This window comes from Gekko japonicus, unplaced genomic scaffold, assembly GCF_001447785.1.
Source record: "Gekko japonicus isolate JY-2015 unplaced genomic scaffold, Gekko_japonicus_V1.1 scaffold806, whole genome shotgun sequence".
In the NCBI taxonomy this organism is placed as follows: domain Eukaryota; kingdom Metazoa; phylum Chordata; class Lepidosauria; order Squamata; family Gekkonidae; genus Gekko; species Gekko japonicus.
Genome location: NW_015160234.1, coordinates 171,890 through 197,143, shown reverse-complemented (window position 1 = coordinate 197,143; position 25,254 = coordinate 171,890). Strand labels below are relative to the sequence as shown.

At 44.0% G+C, this 25,254-nt stretch overlaps 1 protein-coding gene across 1 annotated transcript in view; it reads right to left on the bottom strand.

Moving 5' to 3' along the window:
• B3GAT2 (beta-1,3-glucuronyltransferase 2) overlaps positions 1-25,254 on the bottom strand; it is a 56,243-nt gene that overhangs the window by 9,526 nt on the left and 21,463 nt on the right. The window contains exon 3 of the mRNA XM_015412640.1: positions 5,330-5,474. Coding sequence (XP_015268126.1) covers positions 5,330-5,474 — 145 coding nt within the window. The remainder of the gene's footprint in view (positions 1-5,329; positions 5,475-25,254) is intronic.

Sequence of the window (25,254 nt, the reverse complement as noted above, 5' to 3'; positions counted from 1 at the left end):
TGCATCCAAACACCAGATATGGAACAGCAGATGCTGTTGGACAAGCTGTCGGACACAGACTTGTCTGCTTCTCCTGTTCCTACGTAACACACAAAGAGCTGTTACCTGTGAAGCACCTTACCAAAAGTGCTGATGGGAAATGGGAAAGGAGGCAGAGCCAGTTATGCTCTTCAGGAGGATTGACTGTAACCGGCTTCCAAGCTCACTACCGGGGACGCACATTTAGGGTTTATTTTTTAAGCGAAAGAGGGGTCACTGCCTAAACTGCTTCTTCAGTTACCACAGCAGAGTGTGGCACAGGCACTGCAGCAGCTGACACCACACAGGGTACATGCGACCCACCAGCATCCTTGTTTTAAATATCAGGTACTTGAAACCAGCAGGCCTTAGTTCCAAGAGTGCACATTTAGTAGTGCTGCTATGGAAGTCTGAAATGTTGACTCCCTGGAAGGGAGAAAGATCAAGCCTGTAATTCTATAGTTCCCCTAGAGACAACTAAGATTTGATTTTAAAAAGGCAAAAATCCCACTGAGAACAAATTCCAATTTTATAGAACAAAGTAACAAAGCACTGGGAACCACATCCAATTTTACCTAGCATAAAAACCAAGTAATATACAATAGCAGGTAGGCCCCAGAATGTGTCCACTTATTGAGACATCTCATTGCTTCAAAATAAAAATGACAGTAATTACGGACTGTCTGTTCTCTTGGTTCTACTGGTCGTGGTGCACGGGTCTTCTGCCAGTAACATTCTTTAATGGAATGTCCTCAATGAACACCTCTACTTGCCCTTCCCCAGTCAACCATCTTGCATTTTTGTTCCTAGCCCATGCCGCTTATGTGCAAGCCAGAAACAACGGGAGACCCAACAATGGCTGTTGCCCAATCTGTTCCACCAGACACATGGAGGAGGCACAAGTCTTTGGCTTTTCAAGGAATTGCTAAGCATTAAATTTCATGCTAAAAACAAACAAACAAAGCAGCAGGAAAAGCTTACATACCAGTGTGCCCTTTTCTACCCATCCACAGGCATTGAGTTAATGGGGTTAGTCTTCACAACACAGGTAACACTTCATTGTCCTCAGTTGGCCAGTACGTTAGAATAAAAACGTTCTCAAGGTCTCTATTTTAGGCAGATTGTTGTATCAGAATAATATGTAAACAGGAAATAAAAAGCTATGAGCCAGGCAAAAATGGGCTTTTGAATTAGAGGGTGGACAAAGGCAACAATAGGATGGGAACAAAGAGGTATGTCCTACCCACACACAAGGGCTGTGTAATAACAAAACCCCAGGGCTTATGGGAGATTCTTGAGCACAGATTTACAGCAATATAAACTAGAATGCTGCTGTTTGGATGCGTCAGCTTAAGGCTTTTAAACACAGTAGCTAGGAACTTAACGGTGATCGTTAGTGGTAGGGTATGTGACAACACTGGAGGCCTGAAGCAAGTTATATTCATATCCATTTAAGATGAAGGTATGTATCAGCAGCTATGGAAGCAAGACTTTTGTCTTGTGGTGTTCAGCTGGTTTGGACTGTGGCCAATGAATTAAGAGACATTCCTTTCTGTCCTCTGAATGTTCCTGAAGTGCCACATCCACAGCATAACAGATAAGCAACTATGAAATTGTGTGCTGAGATTAATCTTCTAGCTGTACTGCTAGTGTACTTTGCCCCCAACAATACTGCACATCACTGTGACACTTCCCATAACCTGGTTGGAGACTGCATATCTCACAGCTGTCCATACACTCTACATATAAACGTATACTGTGCAGAGTCTTCCCCAAAGGACACTGTGAAGACTAAAACCCAAAAACCTCATGTATCATGAAACATTAGTAGACTTGAAAGCAAGGCTCCTCAAACTTTGGCCCAATGAGGGTGCTTCAAATACTAATAATGTCCTCCATTAGAAGAAGTAGAAGATACTTCTGTATAGGAATTAATAGGAAATCTGAATGTAGATGTTGATGCACAACCATCTTACAGTGGAGACGATTTGCTGTATGTACATTTGGCATACAAATAACAGGAACCAATCACAGCTTCCCAACATGTACATGTAATCTTTGTACAAGATTATCATACATAATGGGGTTGGATCCAACCAGCTTTTCTGCTGACAAAAAACCGAGGAAGTACCCTCTGACCACCAAATACAGGCTACACCAGGGTTCAGAGAATCAGCACATACAAAAGCCATGTTGGGATTGGAGCTGTAATAAGGAGAACTAGATGAGACTGAGTGAAAAAACTGACTGGAATAAACTCAGTGATTTAAGGTTATTTATGTTTCATATTCATTTGTATACCTCAAAGTAAGTTTATACAACTTTGTTTACAAGATATATTCCATGATTGTGTTGAATGGGTCATCATTTTGTTGTCAGCAGTGAGCTGAACTAAGACTTAAAACTCCAACTGAATCATTCACAAAATTAATTCAGCACATCAAGGAAACCAAACAGACTTTGAAGCCAAGAGGAGTTAATACATTGGGAATGACTGCTGGTGTTGCTTGACAGGTGGAAATCTGCAGAGGATAGGAGGAGCCCATGCCTTCTTATCTCCTGCACAGGGAATGATTGGCTTGGTATTTTTCACTCCCATTTGTCAACTCACAATGCACTAGTTGTACCTGTTATTGATAAACTGTTTTCCAGTGCTGAGGAGATGTGTACTTTCAGTTTTCTAGTCACCATTTTAATATGTTAACATCTTATGTAAAGTTTCAGATAAGCAAAAGTATTTCATCAACTGTGTACATGTAATTGTATACAATTTTTCTGAGTAGAAGAAAATACTATCCACTAACAGAAAGGAGAAAACCAGATCGTGTGATGTGTTTACTCGACCTGTTTACATCCCCTCTTTCTTTTTTAACACACACTCACCTTCTCTGAGATATGGAAGCTTATGGCCGAGCGGGAATATGGCTGCCAGAGTACCCAAAGCAATTCAGCCAGCATTTGAGATGCACACAGTATACACAAGGCTGGCCGAACTTATACGCTGACACCTAGACTGAGCTATGCAGCCATTAACTGTAGAGCTGAAGATTGATGAGATTAATTTGCAGAGTTTTTCTGCCTTCATCTTATAGCCTATAGTTGTAGCAGTTTTCTCCCTAAAACATGTGCTGCAAACTGTATCTACCCTACAAGCTATCACTGTCATCATTTCACCTAAACCAACTGAAAATGAATCATTTCATGATGAAGTGATATTCTTTTTGCACTTGAACTACCCATTGGGGCTTGTTTTCTACTACACCATACAGTGTTCATGCAAAGAAAGATACTGGCTGTCTGCAGTAATTAACTAAGGTGCAGAGAAGAAACTCACTCAAGCATTCCAACAGAAATGCCACATAAAATGCAAAATAATTGTCTTTTGCTATTATTAAAAAGTAAATAAATAACAGACAGACGGCAAAATAAGATAATTAAAACTGAAGACACATGCTCATGCAAGAAGTTCTGCTTTCAACATGATTTCCAACACTTAGTGCCCACTATTGCATACATTTCAAGGGCAGCCATGAACATAAGAAGCTGTTAATATACCCAAGTCTGCCACCCCACACTTCTCAAATGTCAAACTGCATGCCATAAAATGTCCAGCTTTTTCACCACCATTTGCATTCGCCACCACATGCTGTCTCACAGTCATTCAACAATAATTTTTAAAAACAGACTAACGGAGGGTGGCTCTGTCTGTGACACAATAACTCTAGAGATGGCATTTCTGTAATCGAGGAAGCAGACCTCTGCATTGCTATAAACTAGGGGGAGACAAAAAGTCCCGGCTATCTGCACCCTGCCTTGCTTCTTTGGCTCCTTGGATAACAGAGGTTCAAAAGGGAATGCAAGATTCAGTGTTGGATCCAAAGAAAGCAACACTCATGTCCCTGTCAAGATAAATAGCACCATCTTAACCCACCAGCATTGTGTGTCTGAAAGAAGTTTCCCTCACCATCTGCTGCACTGAGGGTGACTGTGCAACTGAAACAAGCTTGGGGTACCCATGGCAATGGGAAACATTTTACAGATCAGGAGGAATACATGCACCATGTGGGCCTCACTACTACATGGAGGAGCTCAAGCGTTCATTAGGCAGAAGTGGAGTTATGTAGGTAAGTGCTGTCAAGCCACAACCAATATATTGAGACCCCAGCAAGGGGCTTTCAAGGCTAGTGAGAAGCAGAGGTGCTTTGCACATTGCCTAGAAATTGAGTTAGGGAAATGCAACTGGATTATCTCAGTTTGCATTCCCTAGACCAGTGGTTCTCAACCTGGGGGTCGAATGACCGTTTCACAGGGGTCGCCTAAGACCATCGGAAAAAACAAATTTTCGATGGTCTTACGATAGCAACGAAAATAATTTTATGGTTGGGGGTCACCACCACATGAGGAACTGTATTAAAGGGTCACGGCATTAGGAAGGTTGAGAACCACTGCCCTAGACTTTTCCATTTCCATCCAATGAGCTCCTCCATATGATAGTGAAGGCCATATAACACAACCACAACAGCAACCTGACTCATTCAGTACAGCATAGAGAATATAGCAAAAGGGATCAAAAGGTAATTTCAATGCACCTAGCCTTGTTAGGCTGTCTGTGGCAGTAGAAAAGAGCAAGAGTCCAGGAGCACCTTAAAGACTAACACAATTCCTGGCAGGGTTATGAGCTTTCATGTGAGTCACGGTTCACTTCTTTAGAACTTCAGCAGTGACTCACGAAGGCTCATAACCCTGCCACAAATTGTGTTAGTCTTTAAGGTGTTCCTGGACGCTTGCTCTTTTTTACGGCAATAAACAATGTCCATAATATATTTCCACTGGGTTCCGAGCTCAGGGCTTGACTCACAGAAGTGGTCCTGGGACTAGAAAAGATTCATATGCATTCATTCAGCTCCTGGCAACTATAAATTCATTATGCTGGATTCAGTACTCCAGATCCTTCTTCATTCAAACCTTCCCCATAATGCACAGGGTTCCTATGAGAGGAAGCACTGGTGGCCACAGAAAGATTACTTTCCAAAAACAAAACTAGGTTCCTGGAGCACCAATCCAGTCATATTTTCAAATGTCTGCCTTGAAACTAAGAGCCAGAAAGCTGTAATTTTGAGAAAAGACTTTCACGATTTCAGCAACAATCCTGGTCAATTTGGTAACAATTTTTCATGCCCCAGAGAAGAAGAAAAAAGTGTAATTATGTAGGCATACAAACATCCAGAATTCATTTGTTCACTACTGAGAACAAGTCACATATCTAAAATGCTCCTTCACATAATCCATTTGAGATTACGTAGCTACTCACCTGCCATATCAATGGCAAACGGCCTATCTGCCCGCCAGCCGGTGTACCAGCCAACAACCTTTCCCTTTTCCACAATGGGGCGTTCATAGCGTCGTCCGCCCACCAGCCCCACAGGCCAAACAGACACTTTACGGGTTGTGCGCATCTGTAAGAAGGAAGCAGAAAATGATTTTCAAACTAGGGCCATGCTGATGAGACATACCCACGAAATCCTTCCCTGGGTCCCTGAAACAATACAATAGCATTTCCATCAAAGAAGTGGCAAAAAGCATAAAGCAGCCTCGATAAAAGCACACGTTTCCAAAAAGGTGCCTTAGGTCTTTGCAGAGATGCAAGAATGGGTAGTTTTATCTATGTCAGGTCTTTGAATATTGCGGGCGGGGGGAGGGGGGGTAAAAATTGCATTGGGAAGGGAGTCTGAAGAGCTGAGTCAAACTGAGGTGACGAGAGATCAAGTTCTAGACCTACTGGGGAATTAAAAACCAGTAAGTCTCCAGGTCCAAATCGCATATATATGTAACTGCCACTGTTACATATATTGAAGAAAGTAATATTGGCAATATGTACATTCAGGTTTAGGTCCTCAGATTACAAGTACAATCACCTTATCAGGACCAATGTAACATCAATATGTATCAGTATGACACAAAGCCAGATACCATTGTGGCCTCACGTATCTTTTTGTGTCATTCAATTCCAGACCGGAACATTCCTGTTTGGGCCTTATATCAATTGTTTACTGCCTTACAAGATTAATAGGGGCTTTGTTGTATGTTGCATTCTGTACTGCTTGACCTCAAAAAGAGGTTCTTTTGTGCCGAAATGTGTCAGGTAATATATGGTTCCTTTTGTGCATCTGTCACTTTGATTACATTATGAGGCTTTACTTGGGCCCCTACAACGGTTTTAACTGTTTTTGAAATAAACATGTGTACTTTTGTCTATATATTGATTTTTTAACTTCTGGCCCCTTTTCTAAACTTTCTTTGGAAGTTTTGGCTCTTGCTTGGTTGGTTTAGTTTATCTTCCCCTTTTTTGTGGGCCTAATGGCATAAACCCAAGAGTTCTTCGAGAACTCAAATGTCAAACAGTTGATTTGCTAACCTATGTAGGTAACTTATCACTGAATTCAGCCACCATACCAGAAGACTGATGAGTAGCAAATATTAGACCAACTTTTTAAAAGGGTTCCCAGAAGGGAACCAGGAAATTACAGATCAGTTAGCCTAACATCTGTCCCAAGCAAATTAGTACAAACTGTAATCAAAGATAGAATTCTTAGGCACAGAGAGAAACAAAGCCTACTGAAGGGAAATCAATATGGCTTCTTCAAAAGGAAGTCCTGCCTCACCAAACTTTTGGAGTTCTTTGAAAAAGTGAACAAGCGTGAAGATAACAGGGGCCTGGTGGACATTATATACTTGGACTTTCAAAAGGCCTTTGAGAAGGCACCTCACCAGAGACTCCTGAGTAAACCTAACAGTCACGGGATAAGAAGGCAGGTTCTCTTACAGACTAAAAACTGTTTAAATGACAGGAAGCAAAGAATAGGAACAAATGGACAGTTCTAACAATGGAGGCAAGTAGGCAGCTGGGTCCCATAAAAATGTAATGATAGCCACAGGCCCAGATTGGTTTAAAAAGGGATTAGACCGATTCATGGGAGATAGGTCTATCAGCAGCTACTAGCCACATTTACTAAAGGGAACCTCCACATTCAGAGGCAGTAAACTTCTAAATACCAGAACCAGCAGGCAGCATCACGGGAGGGCCTTGGCCTCTATGCCCTGTTGATGGACCTCCAGAGGAACTGGTTGGTTGTGGTGTGAGACAGGATGCTGGACAAGGTGGACCACTGGTCTGATCAAGCAGGGCTCTTCTTATGTTCTTATTGTGGAGCTGAAAGTCATCACCCCCAGCTAGTTTGTTGTCACCATTCACTTTTAGCCCAGGTGCTAGCCATCACCCTCCCCTCACATAGCCATCCATATGCCCCGTTCTTCCATCCAATTTGTTACACATCCTTCAATTACTCTACCTTCCCTCACTGCTTTGTTCTTTTGGAAAAGTGCATGCTGGAAGGAATCTCTCAGTGGGTCACACCCTTCCTCTGAAGACTTCCTGTGCCTTTGCAAGGAAAGCTGCACAATAAATTCAACTACTAGGGGGGAAAAAGCCTTATTGTGGAGCTGAAAGTCATCACCCCCAGCTAGTTTGTTGTCACCATTCACTTTTAGCCCAGGTGCTAGCCATCACCCTCCCCTCACATAGCCATCCATATGCCCCGTTCTTCCATCCAATTTGTTACACATCCTTCAATTACTCTACCTTCCCTCACTGCTTTGTTCTTTTGGAAAAGTGCATGCTGGAAGGAATCTCTCAGTGGGTCACACCTTTCCTCTGAAGACTTCCTGTGCGTTTGCAAGGAAAGCTGCACAAGAAATTACCCTGCTAAGAAAAAAAAGGCTTTGTATCCTGCATCAATACGGATTTTAACTACCACAGGAAAGTTGGTGTGGTCTTAAACCTAGTCTCGATAGTCCAAGACATAAAATTTCCACTCACTTATATCTCCTCACACTGCTCAATTCTCTCTGACTTCTATATGAATCTACTCAGCTAGATACTTTACAGAAACAGTTAATTTATGAAAGGTTTAAACTTTGCAAGAAAAACACCCAAAAGGAAACAAAGTAACTGGTACCACTACTACAATACCTTATCAAAATTGGGGGGGGGGGACACCCTAGGAAATCAGTTTGCTAATCTTTATAGGATAGTTTTAATGTACTCTGAAGTAAGGATGGAAATAAATGCAATTAAAAGTTATTCACAGATGGTTACACAGAACACAAACACAGGTTTGACAGAAATAACCAAAAATGCAATTTGTTTGGGCAATGAATTGAGAATTACTGGTACCAGAAAAAAAACCCAGATTTAATTCATTCATTAATAAATGTAAACCTTTGATAGCCGAATTGCTTTATTTACAGCAATTGGCAATTTATAAATGGGTTCTTGCCAATGTATACCAAGGTCCTGATCCCACCAAGGGTTACCAGCAAAGGATTCTGAGGCTGTTGTAGTTAAAATTGATGTCTTTTACTAGAAATATATCTCATACAAACAATACTGATGCACTCACACATTCAACCAAGTTCCTAAGAATTAAAGGAAAGAAATAAGCACAGTTGCATTAGCAGGTAGGGGTGATGATGGGCGATACTTATCTGTCTTGAAGCTTGGTTGTTCCAATGAAGAATGGATGGGAAGAAATGGAAAACAAAGGGAATCCACACGACCAGAACCAGCTGGAACGCGTGGGTCTCTCTCTCTCTCTCTCTTTTTTTAAAGTACCCAAGGGTACACATTTATTGATTTTCTTATATTCCAGACATAAACACAGACATAAACAACTACAACAAACAACATATAAACCAAGAGACTTGTTACAGTTTGTTACTACCCCTAATCCATCGCTTCATTATTCTCTAATATTAGTTAGTATTCTCTAATTCCATTATTATATATTACTACATACTCAAATATTATTTTGCTATATCAGCTTAATCTTTAACTCCATTCACATTATATCAATCATATAGTCTCTTCCAGGTTTTTTGAAATGTCCATTTCTTTGTGCCTCTCATTTCCATAGTTAATTTATCTATTTCCGCCGCTTCTAACAGTTTATTAATATATTCCTGTTTGGTCGGTGTTTCTTGAGTCTTCCAGTATTTGGCATATAATATTCTTGCCGCCGTTGACATGTATACAATCAGGTATCTATCAGTTTCCTCGAATTCTTTTGGAAAAATATTTAACAATAGTAACTCTGGGGTAAAGGGAATGTTACGTCTTATTTTTTCCATTATACAGGGCACCCATTTCCAGAATTTTTTTGAAACGTCACATAACCAACACATATGATAAAATGTGCCTGTCTTATTTTTACACTTCCAACATTTATCTGAGCAGTTACCATTTTGCTTTGCTAATCTATCTGGAGTAACATACCATCTATAGAACATCTTATACATATTTTCTTTATAAGCAACAGCAATAGTCATGTTAACATTTCTCAACCATATTTGCTCCCAATCTTCTAAATTCACAATATAACCTAAATTCTGGATCCATGCAATCATATTTTTTTTAATAATCTCATCTATCATAACATCCTGCAATAAGATCTTATACATTTTCTTTATCATTTTTCTCCCGTATGCAACAAAACATTTTCTAATTCTGTTATTTTATTATTAAAACCCATTTTTTTAATCTTTAAGGTATATCGACTTCAGTTGTGCCTTCTGCCACCAGGTTAGATGTTCCGGTAGCTTAAGGTTATCTTTTTTATCCAATATATCCTGATATCTTAATGAATCTTCTTCTGCATACGCCTAGGCAAAGTAAATGCTTCCAGAGGCATAATCAATCTTGAGGAACGCGTGGGTCTCTTGACTGCAGATCAGGAGATCAATAGTAGAGGCAAGGGTTGGGGATAGCAAGGGGAACTCAAGGGGAGTAAAAGCAGACAGGGGTTGTCTTGGGGAATGCTAGCTAGGGGGAGCCGGGTGACTGGTTCTCTCCTTTTATAGGGCGTCCAAGAGGTGGGTGGTAACTGTGCCAACCTCTTGACCCACTGGTTGCAGGTAGGGAGGGAGGTTACCTAGGAGGGATGGCCAATATTGTAACCTAAAACCTTAATCGAAGGATTGACATCTGAGCAGGTGTAAAATCCAGGTATCAGGATTCTTCCTTGTAGAGCTGATGAAGTTGGCCAGTTCCTTTGATAACCAAATGTCCATCTGGCAGGAAATTCCAGCTCAGGAACAAAGCAGTTACATGGCGATGGATGATACCTGACCAGCAAGCAGCTTTGCCATGGTGGCTGTTTCTTCCCAAAGTTGTTGTTTCATTGTTAACAATAATGGAGATTTGTGCTTCTTCACCAGGCTAGGTAACTGTGTAGCTGAAACCTTATTTACATGTAAGGTATGTGCAGGCACCCTCTATGTGTGTCATCACAACAGGTGACCTAAAGTGTACAGTTCTCTGAGCCCATGTGTATGTGCACAGTCCATTGTGTAGCAATAAGCAGTCCATAAAACAAATATCAGGCTTGTTCCCTAACACCTTGTATTTTGGGAAAAACTCTTCCTTATTCCTTCTTTTGTCAGTTGCCTTCTCTTTTCTGTCTTCTTATTCTCTCACTTCTGGCCTGACTGACAGTAGTGAAAAATGCAAACTTGAAGAAGCATTCAAGACCGTTTACAACCAAAAACTGAAGACTAAAATAAGTTACAAATATGTAAGACTCAATCATCATCAACACTTCGGAACACCAGCAGTGCAATCCTAAGGTAATTTACAGCCTTCAATGCCCATTTATTTCAATGGAGTTGGAAGGGTATAACTCTGTTTAGGACAGCATTGCATGTCCAGTCCGTCATACCACCTTGGCAAATCTGGCTGGTGCAGTTATACCCTCTGACATAATTCCAGCTTCTTTTACCAAAGTAAGTATGTACTGCACCCCCTTTGTGTGTACAATTCCTCACCTCACATATAAGAAGTCTGTTTCTTTGCATATTGAGCTCAGGTGGTCTGACGACACTAAACTGCACATTATTAGGATAGGGGCCTTATGCATGCAGCACATGTGCAAGGACTATGTCTGGGGGCATACAGAGATGACCTGTCTACAATGTTTTCCGTACAAGAATCAACACAGGCTATTCAATGACGTGGCCAAAATAAAGAGGGCATCAACTGGGTGGGGCAAAGCTTGTCACCCCCAGCATTAAGAATCAAGTCTATTCCTTTTTGAACTTCCCCATTCAGGGTTCTTTCCCTTGGTATTCCCAGGGTTCTTTCCCTGTAGTATGACAGAATGCAGTGGAATGGCTTTTACACACTCATGCATAAGGATTGGAGGATAAAAATGATGCTATAAGCCACTTTGGGTCCTTAGTGGAAGAAAAGTGAGGTATCTGATATATATATAAAAGCCCTGGACCAATTTCACACAAGAGCTGTTTTTTGAGGATCACGAAACCGCGGGGGAAATCGGGTGAAGCCGCGGGTCAAAACATGGCCGCGCGGCTTTGAGTAGGAAATTGACCAATAGAAGCAGGGCAAAGGGAAGCACGACCGCGGCGCAGCTCTTGTGTGAAATCGGTCCTGGTGTATTGGCACTTTCCAACTCTCCCACTGGCTGTGCTATGCACTCCATCAGCCATTGGCCCATCAACCACCACTCAAGAGTACTTGCATGCCACTAGCTGGGTGCTGGGTCCATTCCTCTCCTTCACCCATTGTCAGCTTGGCCACTCTTTCATGTCAGAATAAACTACCAAAATGGCTGTCTCTCCTGACAAAGATGCTTATACTGCTTGGCTCATCTATGGTTGGCTGGCTACTGGGGAGGGGCAGCGGCTTTCAAACCAGTCTCTTCTCCTCCTGCTGTGTGGCTCACTTTCACCCTCAGTGGCTGTTGCTAGGCAATCAAGCTTGGTTGTCAGTAAAAAGATGGGGGAGAGGCCCTTTCCAGGCCTACTTTGCCCTTTGTGAGGAACTCATTGGGGCCACTCCTGACTAGGGTTGCCAGCTCCAGGTTGGGAAATTCCTGGAGATTTTGTGATGGAGTCTATGAAAGCCAGAGTTTGGGGAGGGGAGAGGCCTCAGCTGAATAGAATGCCACATAGTCCACCCTCCAAAGCAGTTATTTTCTCCAGGGGGAGAGAGAGATCTGTTGTCTGGAGTGCAGTTGTGATACTAGGCAACACCACAGCCAGTTATGGTGTAGCAGTCAACACTTCAGAGCAGAGTCTGCCAGACCCAGGTTCTTGCTGTGAAAGCTGAATGGGTGATTTTGGACCAGTCACAGACTTTCAGTCTAACCTACCTCACAGAATTGTTGTGCAGATCAAAAGGGGGAGAGGAGAATGATGTAAGCTACTTTGGTCCCAACTGCAGAAAAAGACTGGGGAACCACTGTTGCCAATCTCCAGGTGATGGCTGGAGATCATTCAGAATTACAACTGCTCTCCAGATGGCAGAGATCAGTTACCCTAGAAAAAATGGTGGACTCTGTGTCATTATACCCTGCTGAGGTGGCCACCCTATGATAGCCAGTGTGACGTAGCAGTGCTTCAAAGCAGAGTATGCCAGACCCAGGTTCTTGCTGTGGAAGCTGAGTGGGTGATTTCAGACCAGTCACAGTCTCACAGCCTAACCTACTTCACAGGGTTGTTGTGCAGATCAAAAGGGGGGAAGGAGAACGATGCGAGCTGCTTTGGTCCCCACTGCAGAGAAAGACTGTACTCTTCCTAGGTAGAGGTTACAGGGATTGGGGAGGAGATGGAAAGCTGAAGTCAGAGGGGCAGATAACGGTATGTTGATGTTTGGCTGGGAAGGAGATAGGGTTGCCACCTCCAGGTTGGGAAATTCCTGGAGATTTGAGGGGTGGAGTCTGGAGAGGGTGGGGTTTGAAAAGGGGTGGGACCTCAGACAGGTACAATGCCATAGACTCCACCCTCCAAACCAGCCATTTCCTCCTGAGGAACCATTGTTGCCAATCTCCAGGTAAGGGCTGGAGAGCACTCGGAATCACAACTGATCTTTAGATGGCAGAGATCAGTTCCCCTGGAGAAAATGGTGGACTCTGTGTCATTATACCCTGCTGAGGTGGCCACAGCAAATTGACGGCGAGTGTCCAAGGCCAGAGCACCCGCCCAGGGCCTCTTTCTAGAGCTCACTGTATTATTCCTAGTAATTAATAAAATAAATATACCGAAGACCAACTGAGGTTAAACCTACTGTGTTTATGAATATATTCTGGAAAGTATTTAGGCAAATTTCAATTGAGGCAGATTGCATTGAATGCAGAAATGCAACAGCCAGTTTCTTACAGCTTTGAGAAATTCACACAGAACTGTCAAATAAGGGTAATGCCATAATGTTCACTTGAGGTTGTTAAAATGAACAAAATTTGGCCTTGACTTACCATTTCCTCCTGAATTTTAGCAACTGAAAAAATACATTCTTGAAGTTTTAGTGTTGAAATTTGAAATATAGGCCCTACAACTATGGTTACTGGAGCATCATAAAAGATTACAGCATCATCCATGCCAGCCTCTTGTACTTGATAAAATACAAGAATTCAAGCATTCATGCAAACCTCTCTCATATATTATTTAGCTTTCCTTTTAAATCAGTTTGGTGCAGTTGCCCTGATACAGCTTTGCAAAACGAAGTGCAAAAAAAAAGATAATGTGAACCTAAACACACATGAACCTAGAAACACATGTACACGCAAACGCAATATTATCTTAACTGAAAATAAAAAGCCTCTATTGCTTCAAAGAGCTGGTTTTACTTTAAAAATGGTTTACAGAACCAGTAAAAGCATTATTCCATCACAGCATATATCTGGAACACATACCAAATATATGTATCAAATACACATACCAAATACATGTCTGGAACACATACTGTTAAGTCCGGCGCTTAACAATGAGTCAAAGAGTGATTTCAGCAAAACTCAGGTTTATTCAGCTCGATAATCAACTTCTTCAACACGGTACAACTCCTCATAGCCTGAACAGCGTCTTCAGCGCGACTCCCTGCCGAAGCCTGAAGCTTAACATAGCTTCTCTATGGAGATGATTTCACATTCATCCTAGTATATTCAGGGCAGCATCTGAATACACTACACATACCAAATAATACCTAGGAAGGTGGTGAGCTCCCCCTCACTGGCAGTCATTAAGCAGCAGTTGGGCAAACACTAGTCAGGGATGCCCTAGGCAAATTTCTGCAGACAGAAGGGATTCCCATCTGTTTAGTAAGACTTCCTTGGACCTCCCATTGCAGTCCCAAGTGCTGCTCCTAGGGGGTAGCATCACAGGGAAGATATGTCTGCAGAAGGAAGGAAAATTGGCAAAGATTACCTGCCCCCTTCCATCTATAAACCTGCCATGAGATAAAAGATGGCATCTTTGAGACTCTAAATGCCAAATATATGAACTTTAAAATACTGAGTCAATTCTTTGATTACCTGATGCAATTATTTTCATACACATCTCCTATGTTTTACAGATATGTCAACAGAGTGATATTTTATAATTTCTAATATATACACAATCAACCCTCTAAAATTATCATTTTTTCTTTTCAATTTATTATTGTTGTTGTTCAGTCGCACAGTTGAGTCCGACTCTTTGCATCCCCATGGACCAGATCACGCCAGGCCTTCCGGTCTTCCGCCGTCCTCTGAAGTTTGCTCAACTTCATGTTCGTTGCATCTATGACACTGTCTAACCATCTCATCCTTTGCCGTCCCCGTCTTCTTTGACCTTCAATCTTTCCCAGCATCAGGGTCTCAGGATCAGGGTCTTTTCAATTTATTAGCAAATTGTTTTTATATATGTATTTACAGACTAGCTCAGTGTACGTGGCTTGGTGTGTGCATGACACCAGGAGCAACGGGAAGGATACAAGCAAGGTCGGGGTTGCTTAAGCAGGTCCGTTCATGGTTTGGTACTAGAAATGGCCCTGGCCCCAGACCACAGACAATAAGTTGTGCTTATGTCCTGTTGAAAGGAATTAACAGCATAATTTTTTCTGTATCGAGGCCACCATGTTCATTGTTTTCCAGCAGTGCTGGGCAACTAACTTTTAATGAGCAAACTATTTTGTATTCATAAGTAGTAATCATACTGCCCTACGGATCAGTCATCACTACTGATATATCCAGTTAAAGTTTGGATGGATATCAATGTGAATGGATAGTGTGGGTAGTGTCTAGTTAAGACAATGCTTTGTTTTCAATACCAAGAAGTTAAAGATTTAGCAACTCTTCAGTCACTGTGAACACTTAAACAGAGCACTTCTCAGAGTTCAACTAGATATAACAGGATCCATGAGTCCACTACAGGGATGCTTCCATTGCCATTTTAGGGATGAAATTCCCTTTGTTTACAAGTGCTGCAAGGGCCCAATCCTGATCAAGTCCATGGCATGGGGGTAGAGCTCAAATGCCAGAAGCTTTCTACAACATTCATGGCAAATCCATTTGAAATCTGTGATATTTCTAAGATAAAGAACTAGCAGATTAAAAGCATATCTGTAAACACAAGCCGAAAGCCACCAATCCTTTGCCTAGAAGATCAGCAGAATCTGCATTTCAGTCCCTTGTGCTGGGTTCATAGGAAAACACACACACACACACACACACACACCAATTTTCTGTGGTGCTCTTCCTGATAGTTTGCTACCGGTAGTGTTCAAAGCATCAAAGGCTCCTAAAGTCAATTACTATCTTCTTTGGAGTACACTGCCATTCAAAAAGATCTGTTAACATCAGAACAGTATTCTTTGAATCTCTCCTTCACCTGCAATTTAGGCCATGCCACTGTTTGATCACTCCTTGGACAATTCCCCAAATTTATGCAATTCCATGGTACGCATCAGTCTCCCAAACTTAAAAAAAACCCAAAACCTAAAATGAAGAGGGAGCATCTGATTGCCGTAGCAGTGGTATGGGAGGGATACGTCAGGTCATTCTTCAGCTGAAATGCACACACACACCCCGCTTTCCAATCCACAAGGAGAGAAATACATCCTCATCTTTTCCCCCTGGGTAACTATGATGGGTTAAGAACCACCATTATCCCTTGAAGCAGATACTTATTCTCCAGCACTGGAGTTTTCAAAAAACACACCTGAACTACCATCTGTTCATTTATCTCTCAGCATCTCATCTAATTCAGCCCAAAGGAAAAGAGGGCTATGCAGAGTCCCCCAGCCTCTTCAAAAGACTACAGTGAACCAAGAGACAATGGGCAGGGCCTGAAGTTACTAGGGCACCACATTGCAGCAGCTCTTTGTTTCACATCCTCCAACTGTTCAAAAGGATATAAAAGGATGAAAGTTATCTTTTAGAATTTTTTTCAGTAGTGTCATGCAAAGACACCCTCCCCTCCCCCATGCCTACACCACATGTATGGAAGCTGTTGCTGCTTCCGGCGCTAATTCCAAGCATATCTGGATATGTGCAGAAGTTTTCACCCAAGTGGACACCACGCTTACCCACAAGTGATGTTTGGCCTCTTGGGAGGCCTGTCACTTGCATTATGTATGAGCTTGGTGTCAGAATGAATCACATGGGTGGCAGTCTTTCACATATACACAGACTGCCCTGGAAGCCACTGCAAAGACAGCAGCACTCATCTAAACATGTGAAAGGCAGGGAGGGGGCATCTATGAGGGCACAGCACCACCCTCACAAAGAAACCCTTCCAATTTGCCTGGCACTGTGTACGCATATACTGTGTACACATACAGTTTGGTGTAGTGGTTAAGTGCGCGGACTCTAATCTGGGAGAACCCGGTTTGATTCCCCACTCTTCCACTTGCACCTGGCTGGATGACCTTGGGCAAGCCGTAGTTCTGATAAGACCTGTTCTTGAAAAAGAGCAGTTTCTGTCAAGAGCTCTCTCAGCTCCACCTACCTCACAGGGTGTCTGTTGTGTGGAGGGGAAGGGAAAGGAGTTTGTAAGCCGCTCTGAGACACCTTTGGGTAGTGAAGGGCGGGGTATAAATCCAAACTCTTCTTCTTCTTCTACACAATTATTACTACCCTATTTCCTCACACATAAAGACACTAAATATTTCACACATAAAATTCTTCTCTGCATTTTACACAAAAACAACTGGCTGCTGAGGATATTAAAGTCTCCTATAAGATTCTCTCCTTCGAAGTATGTCCCTCTAGATTTCACTAAAAAGCCCTGGAACGGTAATTGGTAATCTGTTGTACCATTTGTGCTCCATCTGTAGATTACTTGAAAGGATTGCCACTCCAATCCTGGGGGAGCTGATATGATAACACTCTGGCACAGATTCAAAAATGCAACAGAAGGCTCTGTATCGTCTGCTATGCTCACAGGCTCCTAACAGAGCTCCTAGACTTGGGAATCAAAAGGAGCTCTCAGTTTTGATCAACTCTTCAAGGGAAGAATGCTTCCTCACTTGGGAACAGGGAGTCATGTCCATCTTACCGAATTGGCCATTAGGGAAAATCCCAATGCATCTTACTACGAGGTAGTACCAGGTACGTACTTGGCTGCAAGGCTGGTTTTTCAAGCATTCAGAGGGCACTTGGAAGAACATTTGAAACAAAAAAAAGCAAAGAACTTTAGAGAGCAAACTCACTTCAACTATAGCACAAAGCTTGCTCTAAGAACTGTTTCTCTTTCAATTATCAGAGAAAGAGGCCATATAACTAAAAACAAGTAACTCAGAGGGAAAAAATCTGCCTGGCAATCCATTGTAAAGATATCACAAGCACTTTAAGCACACATTTACAGAATACTATCCTATATTACTTACAATTCTTTACCTGCTTTCAAAATCATATTTTTACTCATAGTATTTTCCAGAAGCCAATGACAGAATGAATAGATGCATAAATTGATGCATAAATCAAATAGAAAAAGCATGAAGTACTAACATTAAAAGCAATATACAAAGGCAGCAACGGACATTTATTTAGCTACAAGGAACTAACATGGCTATCTTTCTGGAACTGTTAACCAGTTAACCAGTACTCAGTCATACTCATTACAATTATGTTTTAAATAGCAGCAATGGGCAGAGCAATCCTGAACCGCACCAGTGCTGCAGTAGCCGGCCACGGTGCTGCCACTCAGCTCCCTAAGGGAGTAATTATGCAGCAGCTGAATGGGAGAAAAGGTGCCTGTCAAGGACCCAAGCCTGGGATCCTGTGAGCCACCACCAACTGGGCAAGCAGGCAGCGTTCAGAGTTTTGGGTTCTCAAGGCTACGGGCACACAAGAAACCAGACCTTGGTAAAATATATTAAGGTTGATTAAATATTTAAAGAATAAGATAATGTTAGGCAACACAGTCTCTATGGTCTTGCCGCAAGAAACGAAAGCTAACTTTTCGAATATTTCAATACCTGCTATTTCTTTTCACTTCCCCCCTCGTTATCACTGACCTTGTAGCCTGCCTGTGTAGTGTCTTCCCACCAATTAACCATGCGACTAGTTTCGTTTCCCAGCCTCGGCTCTAACTGCCCTGGTCCTCCTTCCCGCCTGCGGGAGTCAGGCCGAGTCTAGGAACTGTGCTGAAGATGTCATTGGCCCATTTGTTCCTGACCCCATGAGGTCCGCGGCAACCGGCCGGGCAATCGTATCGGCTGGGGAGTTTGCGGTGGGGCCAATTCAACCCGGACTCAACGGAGGAGACGTACATCCTCACACAGGGGCCGCGCAGGGCCCGCCTGCTGTTCCGGCGCCTGGACCCGCTGACGAGCCAGCACCCGTGCCCAGGCCGAGCAGCCCGAGGGGTCCCATCCTTCACCGCCCAAAGGATCTGATTGAGGCGACCTTTGATAAGGATCCAGAAGAGTTGTCCTATTTTGTGGTTCAGGTGTTGAAGTTTGTGGAGAAATTGGGACACCTGTTCCCAGATGACAGCAGCCAAGTAGATGTAATCGCGGCTTGCTTGAAAGGGGCCACGGACATTTGGTACGTGGGCTTACACAACACGGCCGGGGAGCTTGCGGTGGGGCCAATTCAACCCGGACTCATCGGAGGAGACGTACATCCTCACACAGGGGCCGCGCAGAGACAGTCGATTTGATATCAGATTCCAATCCAATGCCGCGTCCAGCCGTTCAGAGGGGCCTCGGAGGCGGCCACCGGAGCCTGGGTGACGGGCCACTTGAAAGCGCGCAGCGGCCACACCTCTCCGGAGGTAGAGTTTGATTGGGCCCAATGCCTGGAGGCCGTGGAACGAGACCGGCTCTAGATGAGAAAGGAATTCGAGGACGCACTCCTGGCCATCCCGGATATGGTAATTAGAGTGCTGCGCAACAACCAGCGCCGGCCCTTCCACCTCTGCAGGAGGCTCACCCCGCCCTAGCGCCCCACGGGCCAGGACCCGCCAGCCCGCCTGCTGTTCCGGCGCCTGGACCCGCTGACGAGCCAGCACCCGTGCCCAGGCCGAGCAGCCCGAGGGGTCCCATCCTTCACCGCCCAAAGGATCTGATTGAGGCGACCTTTGATAAGGATCCAGAAGAGTTGTCCTATTTTGTGGTTCAGGTGTTGAAGTTTGTGGAGAAATTGGGACACCTGTTCCCAGATGACAGCAGCCAAGTAGATGTAATCGCGGCTTGCTTGAAAGGGGCCACGGACATTTGGTACGTGGGCTTACACAACACGAGGGGCCTGGAGCTGGTGAGTGTGGATGCTTTTATGTGGGCATTGCGTGCCCAGTTCGATGACTAGAATGCTGGCCCGAAGGCTAGGGCATTCCTCCGCACCCTAAAACAGGGGAAACGGTCGGTGAGGGAATACTCATCGGAGTTTAAACTTCATGCGGTTAAGGTCCAAAACTGGCCAGACTAAGTCTTGGCCGAGCTGTACCAGGTGGGGCTGAATCAAGAAATCTGTGAAATGGTCCTTCACGTGGTGGATCCAATATCCCTCCTGGCATAGATGCAGGAAGCAGAGAGCGCTGAGGGCTGTCTAAAGACTCTACACCTAGACATCGCTGCAGCAGGAAAAAAGCCAACCCCTCCTCCGACCCAGAAGGGAAAGCCAGTACGACCACCTGAAACGCTCAGGGATCAACGCCTGAAGCAGGGGCTGTGCCTAAGGTGCAGGGAACGTGGCCACTTTGCCATCAACTGCAGCGGATCAAGCCTCGGAAAACCGGAAAAACCCGAGCCAGCCAAGATGCGGATGGGAACCCCGGTAAAGAAACCATCAGGCAAGCCAAAATTCGCTAAGGCACTGCAGGCAACCCCGGAGGAAACTGAGGACAGCACCAGCGAGGACGAAAGCCCCGAGTCAGCGGGAAAAGGCCAGGTCCTGCTGTGAGAGGCACGGAGCAGCAGGGCCTGATACCGGAGGCGCCAAAAATAGTGAGCAGCTACCCTCCCCTCTTTTTCATGACTGTGACTCTCATGAATCCAGCCAAGGGGACCCACATCAGAGTAAGGGGCCTCATTGACTCGGGGTACGGGAGGGACCTCATCAATCCATCTTTAGTGGTGGGGCTGAAAGCCACGGTGGTGTGGTTACCTGAACCCCTAATCTTTACTCAAATGGATGGGTCCATGATGAAGGAACCTTGTGATTTCTAGATGGTGCCATTACGGTTGGGGGCAGGGGATCACTGGGAAGAACGCTCATTTGTTATTACCCCCACAGCCAGGTTCCCGCTAATATTAGGAAGCCCCTGGCTGCATGGACACAATCCCTACATTCTGTGGGACGAGGGGAAGGTGCAATTCATCTCCCCACGATGCAAGTCGCATCTATGGAACCTGCAGTGGGGTTCCCAGCCAGAAGCCGAAGCCCCCCCGTGTTTGCCTGGCCCAAGACGAGTTAAATTCTATTCCCCCCGAATATTGGGACTTAGCTAGGGTCTTCAAAGAGGAAGAAGCGGACGAGCTCCTACCCCATAAGCATTCAGACTGTAGTATCGAATTACTACCGGGCCATAAATTGCCTAAAAAACGCATTTATGCAATGGGACTGGCCGAAAAAAATAAACTGCGTAAGTTTATCGATAAGAATCTGCCCCGGGGTTTCATCAAACCGGCTTCTTCACCATTTGCAGCTCCCGTGCTGTTCCGGAAAAAATAAAATAAAAATTTAAGGCTATGTACTGACTATAAGAGCTTGAATGCTGTTTCGGGTACCAATGCCTACCCCATGCCGCTCATCAAAGACTTGTTGGCTGATGCATCTAAAGGTAAAATCTTCTCCAAATTGGATCTCCAAGATGTGTACTTCAGAGTTCGCATAAGGGAGGGAGATACACCCCTTTAATACACCCCTTGGCCAGTTTGAATACCAAGTGATGCCATTCGGCCTCCGGGGGCTCCGGGAGTATTCATAAATTTAATTAACGAGGTGTTGCACAAGCATTTATTCAAGGGGGCCCTTGTTTACTTAAATAATATCTTGCTGTACTCCCCCCGACCTCCCCTCACACGTGAAACTGGCGAGGGAAGTGCTCCGAACGCTGCACAAGCACAAACTCTTTAACAAACTCTCCAAATATAAATTTCATAAGTCGGCCATTAACTTTTTAGGGTATAGGATCTCAAACAAAAAGTAAAAATGGACACAAAAAAGGTTCAAGATGTACTTGGATGGGAGGCCCCCCGCACACGCCACCAACTCCAGTCCTTCACGTCGGAGCCGGTGCTTGCCCACCCAAATGAAAACAAAAAATTAATCGTCCAAGTTGATACATCAGATGTGGCGATGGGGGGGGGCGATCCTGCAAGAGGGGGGGCGATGGGTTGTTACACCCCCTGGCGTATGTATCCCATAAGTTTAACGAGACCGAGCGCAATTGGTCAGTTTGCGAGTGGGAGCGATCCAGTTGGCACGCTCAACCTGGAGACATTAGTTGGAAGGGGCCAGGGTGCCGTTTAAAGTCTGGACTGATCATAAGAACCTGGAAATGCTTAAAAAAACCCATAACCTTAATGCCAAACAGTTACGGTGGGCCGATTTCTTTTCCAAGTTTCAATTTACGTTGCACTATTTCCCGGGCTCTGCGAATTCACTGGCAGACGCGCTATCCCGCCTCCCGCAACATGACAGCCAAAAGGAGGTGGTACTGGACTCTATGTTCACGCCCTCACATCTAGGAGGGGCGGTGATGACTCGCAGCCACGCGGCCTCCTCCCCTCCGGACCAGCTCTCGGGTCACAACTCCTCCCCTCCTGGGGTCCTCTTGGGCAGTATCCTGGGGTGCTTGAGCTCACAGGAGGGGAACTGCAGAAGAGTGGGGAGGGGTAGCAAGGGATTTCCCATAGGCACCAATAGACCACACCGCCATTTGTGCCAGTGCAAATTTGTGCCTACTGTGGAGAGGGTTCCCACGCTGGAACTGTTTAGGGAGCTGAATGGCTGCCGTCATGCCCCCTAGCATGCTCACATTTCCGCCAGCACAGGGATTTGTGCCACTAATCCACCGGTATGTGGCTGTAGTACAGCTGCGCCAGTGCAAGTGTGCATGCCGCTCATGGTCTCCGCCAACATAAAGGCTCCTCAGACCACTGTGTCAGCTATGCTGCTGCCATTGCAGGCGGTGGGGGGGAAGGGTTGATGAAAAGTCTGTTGGAATCTTAACTTTCGTTTTCCTCACCTCGTCTTACCTGCTAACTCAGGCCTGTGACCTTGGTACCATGCCATTGATGCTTCTGCTGGGACCGTAGACCCATTAGCTTAGGCGAGCTTCAGCCCAATTCCTGATTGGCTCAGACCCATCAGGGGACCCTGGTTTGAAGTGTGTATATCTTTCCATCCCATGCGTTTGCAATCAGTTCTGACACTGTATGTATGCACAGATGACCTGCCTTTTCTGTACTCAATAAACTTGAACCTTCTGAAGGAACGTTGTTCGGAACTGATGGCTGCGGGACTCTGACACAGTGTATCTCTAGAACACACTGGCGTAGGGGTCAGTCGGATCTCTACTCTGAACTCCTCCCCCCAGGATTGCTCTGTTAGTATCTAAAGACAAGACAGGCTTTGCATGGAACATTATCTTCCAGTGCTACAGGAAAAGGGGACAAGCAGAAGTTATAATAACTTCATGTAAAGATGATCAAAATTAATGTGACAGCCTTTGGCCCTTCCATTGCTTTATTCTGCAAATTAACATTTTCTTTTTTTTTACAGCTTTATTTTTATTAATTTTCAAAAAGAAAACATTTCAAACCAAAACAAATATACAATTGCATTACTATAAAGTACAGAATTTCTACAATTAACTTTCATGAAACTAACAATATTTAATTCAATCAACATATTAACAGAATACAAAATCAACATATTTTGTAGGTAAGGCACTGGTACTGTCTTTCTTGTTAGCAATATATTCAAAAATTACAAATGATTTTTCTAGAAAATAGTCCTTCTTAGTAGGATTTTCTGCATATACTAGTTGTGATGCCAACTTATCCATAGCAACAATATCCCACAGCTTTAAAAACCATTGTTTGGCAGTAAGGTTTTTTTCTGTTTTCCACATTTGCGCTAACACAAAGTTGCTTGATACTTAAAAAGGTAAAGGAAAGGTGATTAATACAACAAACATCACTGCCCTTTACAGAGCTGACCCCAGTTTAATAGCTCGTACATGAGGCATTAAAAAGGGGAGAAAAATGGTTGGATTGCTTTAATAACTTACACTTTCAAACTGGTTGGATGTGAAAGAATACTGGATTCAGTGGTTTCGTTTATTTTGAAGAATTATTTCTTTCTAGCATGCTGCAAGTCTAACACGCTTATCCAGCTTTTCCCATCCCCAAAGCATTTTTTGTTTGTTTATGGACTGATTTATAGTATAACATTATTTTATAATATAGAATTATTTGAATGCATAGTCTTCGTTCTTCCATTGCTACAAAAACAGAACACTCTGCAGTGTGCATGCAGCTCATCTTTGGATTGCTGTGGGGCTTTTTTAGTGTAGAGAGCATAACTGAGCATGAGTTAACTTTACATGCTGAGGTGGGCACTTCCAAGCATTACAACCCTAAAGTGCATTTTTAATCAGAAGAAAGACCCACTGAGTTGAATCGGATTAAGTTCAGAGGCATGGGATTGCTACCTTAAATTTATTATTCAATACACCATTCTCCATTTATACCATGATATCCGAGCCCAACATGTGCTCTCTTGGCCACTGAAGTGTCTAAAATCAGCATGCTAAGCACCTTACCTATCTATCTTCCTCCAAGGAACTCAGATAGGTATATATGGCTCTCTCCCATTTTATCAAAACATCCTATAAGGTATGCTAGCCCAAAAGAGAGCAACTGGCCAAGGTTGCCCTAAGACCTTTTATGATTGAGCGGGGACTGAACCCAGGCCTCCCCTCTCCATCACACTGACCAGCCATTCTTTGGTTATTTAAAAGCATTCATTATTTCTCCTCTGGGACTGGAAGGTGAACCCTGAACAAACTGGGTGCTGGTTTTCTGGGGTATGGCCTTGATTAAGCAGTAACTAACCATATCAAACCAGATGAACTTAGACAAGGGCTGAAGAGCCCCACACCTTAATGGCTACTATTAAATCACTGCACAGGAAGGAAGGTACTAATCAAGTTAATCAAAGACTCTCTACAGCTGGAGACCAAAGATCCTGCCAGTGGCCCCACCTGTATCACAGAATCAATGGCATAGCTGCTAGTACTGGAACTAAGAGTAGATGCATACTATAAGGATGTATGCTGCCCTTGTGTTGGCACTATAACCCTCATAAGACAGCTCCTCTTTGTGCTGCTCTCATATGAGGACTCAAGAGATACGCTATTAGTTGTCTAGCACTAGAATTAAACCTCTGCCAATATACCAAGATGCAACTTGGGTACCCCATTTTAAAACTTGCTGCTGAAGAATCTGATGCCAATATTAAGGATTCTAATATTCCACCCTGACCCCAGATTTATAAGCAGAATCTGAGTATCTACCTTCTGTTAGAGAAAGATACCGGATGAGTTTTCCAGAACTCTCTCACATTAAACAAAGTTCAATTCCAGTGGCACTTTTAGGGTTGCCAGTCCCCAGCTGGGGGAAGGGTCCCCTGGTTCTGCAGGTTCCTGCCCACAGAGGAAATCCCCCCCCACACACACACAGCAACATGGAGCGACATGCCTACGTCACCCAGAAGTGACGTGGGCATGTTGATGACATGGGGGGGGGGGTGATGCTCTGATTTTGGGAACAAAACTCTATTTTACCATAGAGTTTTGCCCCCAAACCAGAGCACCACCCCGACATGCCTACATCACTTCCAAGTGACATCAGCACGGCACGTGAAGTCACTTCTGGTGATGTCGGCAAGTGGGGGG